This window comes from Chroicocephalus ridibundus, chromosome 12 (genome assembly GCF_963924245.1).
Source record: "Chroicocephalus ridibundus chromosome 12, bChrRid1.1, whole genome shotgun sequence".
NCBI classification, from domain to species: domain Eukaryota; kingdom Metazoa; phylum Chordata; class Aves; order Charadriiformes; family Laridae; genus Chroicocephalus; species Chroicocephalus ridibundus.
In genome coordinates, this window is record NC_086295.1 from 3724216 (window position 1) to 3727587 (window position 3372).

The 3372-nt window shown below is 45.5% G+C and overlaps 1 protein-coding gene across 4 annotated transcripts in view; it reads right to left on the reverse strand.

Annotated features, from left to right (window-relative positions):
* Positions 1–381: 381 nt before the first annotated feature.
* The window catches only part of CHRNA4 (cholinergic receptor nicotinic alpha 4 subunit), a 44962-nt gene continuing 41971 nt past the window's right edge, over positions 382–3372 (reverse strand). For all 4 annotated transcript variants that reach the window (XM_063350154.1, XM_063350155.1, XM_063350153.1 and 1 more), the window contains one exon: positions 382–960. In XM_063350154.1, the coding sequence (XP_063206224.1) occupies positions 835–960 (126 nt within the window). In that variant the 3' untranslated portion in view covers positions 382–834. The remainder of the gene's footprint in view (positions 961–3372) is intronic.

The following is a 3372-nucleotide window of genomic DNA, read 5'->3' on the forward strand; positions in this document are numbered from 1 at the left end:
ATTCAAAACCTGCCTGGACACGTTCCTGTGTAACCTGCTCTGGGTGACCCTGCTTTGGCAGGGGCTTGGAGGAGATGATCTCCAGAGGTCCCTTCCAACCCTATGATTCTATGACACTCTAAAGTGCTACCAATGTGGTATGGATCTTAACCCCAAATCCTCCCTTCATTCGCATGGTCCTTACTCAGCTATGGTCCCCATGGCTTCTAAAGGGCATTGGCCAAAGTAAAATCTGTCCGTGTAAAGACTGCAACTGCTGTGCTGATGATCACTGTTGGTCCCAATGGGGCTGAACCACCTCGAGCAATTCTTTCAGCCTTTCCAACCTCTCCGTCTCTACCAGCTGACCACAGAGCACAACCCGCACAGGCATCCCACATCTGGAACTTTATTTATAAAATGAGTCATACAAGGACACACAGTCCTGAACCACTTCAGCTTGACAGGGTGAAATTACTAGGCAGGGCACGCTGAGACCTCTGGAGACAACTGGAGCTAATTTGCCAGGGGCTGGTTTGTAGGTGCGAAGCCTCGTTATGTGCTGCTGTAGGGAACAAGCTCGTGTTCTTACATTGCTGAGTATATGCCAATGAATGCCGCCATGCTATGTACAGACTTTAATAAGAACTTTTCCCCTAAATTAGATGGAGAAGATGAAAATGTCTTGGCAAAACGACGCGACCTCGGAAAGTATTCCCAGAGAGCGCTGGAGCAACTCAAGCGCGGACACGCAGTAAATTATTCAAAGGGCTGCCTCCATTCCTCTGCTCCTCTCCTTCCAGGTGAACTAAAATCCGGGGGGTGGGATACACTCTCTCCCTTCTGGGGGTATATTTAGATCATTCCTGCCAGCCACGGTGGGAGGAAGAGACCAACAGTTCCCAGCAAACACACAATGATGAACATCCAGAGGAAGATCCGGTCAATGACCATTGCGACGTACTTCCAGTCTTCCTTCACCTGGGAACAGAGAGAGGAAAGGCTGATTATTAACATTTATTTGAGACTAAAACTTATGAAGACTATCAGTGCTTTACTCCAAAATAGGATATTTTCCTTTAAGTCCAGAGATAGGAGGGGAAGGTCTCGTGACGTGTAGTGGGCCTATATGATGGCAAAGATTTATTCTATCAAATGCTGATGTGGGAGACAGATTCCCAGACTGCGTGGGTGTGCATGTGCAATTGCAAACCCTGTTCGCAGCTCCCCAGGGATGACAAATGCCTGTGGATGATTAAGCTCATCTGCACGCTCACGATCCCGTTTTCCACGAGCAGCAGCTGTAATTGGGTGTGTAAATGAGGCGGCGATTCAAGCTGGGGAGGGTGGGGCGAGGGGGAAAGAAATTACCCCTTTTCCCATGCTTGTAAACAGATTTGCTTAGAGATTAATGAAGCCAAACTCCTTCTGCGAAGGGATTTACAGCTTTGGGTGAGTAAGCAGTGAAAATGAACCAGCAAATAAAAATAAAAGTGATCTTGCTCGCCTTGCTTTTTCCCCGCTTTTGTCCTGCTGTGGGAGGATTTTCCAGCCATTCCTCTCTGGGGAGGTCTGGTACTTATTAATATCATCAGGCAAGAATTGTAAATGGCTATTTCATTAAGTAAGAAACCACATACATATGAAAACCTCTTTTATGACATTGCTGTTATTAATTTCTTTCCCAGGGAGAGGACTGATCAGATGGCAAAGCTTTATTTGTTACGGCTGTACCCATTATGATTTCCTACAATACACCACTTGGTGAAGAATAGACCCCGAGGGCTGAAATTTGGCACGCTGCCTTGCTCTTTAGGGAAAACATCGCAGCAGGAGCCAGCTCAAACCTCTTCGGTGGCCGTGACTGCGGCAAGGCGGGAGCGTGGTGGAAGGAGAAGGAGGTGGCAAAGCCAAGGCTGCGCTTTGCTGGGGCTGTTTCACTGCAGCATCCAGTCCCTGACCATGAGTAAATGCTGCCTTCGCCCTGCCCAAAGCCGCCGCGTGCACCGGGCTGCAGCACCAGTGGAAAGCACAGCGCAATAGTAACACAACACTGATGGTACAGGCCTTATCATCCACAGACCCTAGGTTTATTTTAAAAAGAGATAAGAATAAGCAAGTAGCCAGAATACCAGGTGGCAGCTAAAACGTGATTCGTGGGAGAACTGGCTTGATTTTACATTTTTTTCTTAAGGATTTGCTGATTATGCTGAAAATTAATGTTGGTAAAGGAAGTAATCCAAATATCAATGAAATAGCCATTAATAGCAGATGGTGTTTTGACATCAGGTATAACGGCAATTTCAGGTCCTAAAATATTATGATCTGTCAAAGAAGCACTGAGCACTAGACAGTGACTCTGGAAACTCACCTTGAGTCTTGCCTTTCTTCATCAGTCACAGACGCAGCACTAAATTTTATCTTATGCCTCGTGGGTGGTACAGAGAAATCACGGTGTGTCAGAGAACATAAAACCCTGGCTTCTGTGACCCATGCCGTGACATTTTATTGAGCTAAGAGAATCAGTCCTTGCAGGTAAGGTGTGCGCATTTACCTCCTTTTGGCATGCTGAGCCCTTCCTAAGCTGTTCAAGGATCTTCCAATGTGTTTGCAAAGTACCTGTCGTTATTCTGTGCCTCAATCAGTCAACGTTCAGCTGAAGCAAGACCAGTAAAGTGAGATCTTTAACTACGCCTCTCATTATTTGCCATGTGGACTGCCTGGTTAGGCATTTAAATCATTGCTATTGTTCCAGCTTGTTGGCTCTCAGGAAAGTAGCTTTGTAAACTGGGAAATGAGGCATGCACTGGAGGACATACCATATTCTCACATAATCTGTGCTCCGAACAAATCAGCTTAAATTTCAGGAATATCTGAACATTTTCAAAAGTGTAAGAATTGGTTAAATATTTTCGTGCAGTGGATAATTTTGTTCCCTTTAAAAATAGCACCAAGTTAAGCAGGTCTTTACTATTCAATAGGCAGAGGGAAACAATTGAGGTTCATCCAGAAGCTTCTAATCTTATTGGGGGGGGAACCATGTTGTTTTATGGTTGTACAGCCTTTAGCACATCCATCTATAATTAGGGCAAGTAAGAGGAATAGTGACCCTTGAAATCAGGAGGAATTCTCTCATCCCAAGGATGCATCTCAGTGGATAACTCCCCTTGGCTGCACATTTTCTGATCCATCCAGCACTTGCTGAGATTTGGAGTGAGTCCCTGATGCTTAAAATTCCTGGTGAGAAGGAGAGCTAAGCAAGCTCTGGATGATCGTGTTTATGGGATTTGTGTCTCATGATGCAACCAATGTGTGAAGGAAATCTGAAACTTAGCATCTGATGCCCAACTGCAAAGCTGGATTGAGTAAATAGGGCCCCATTCTGGCAAAATA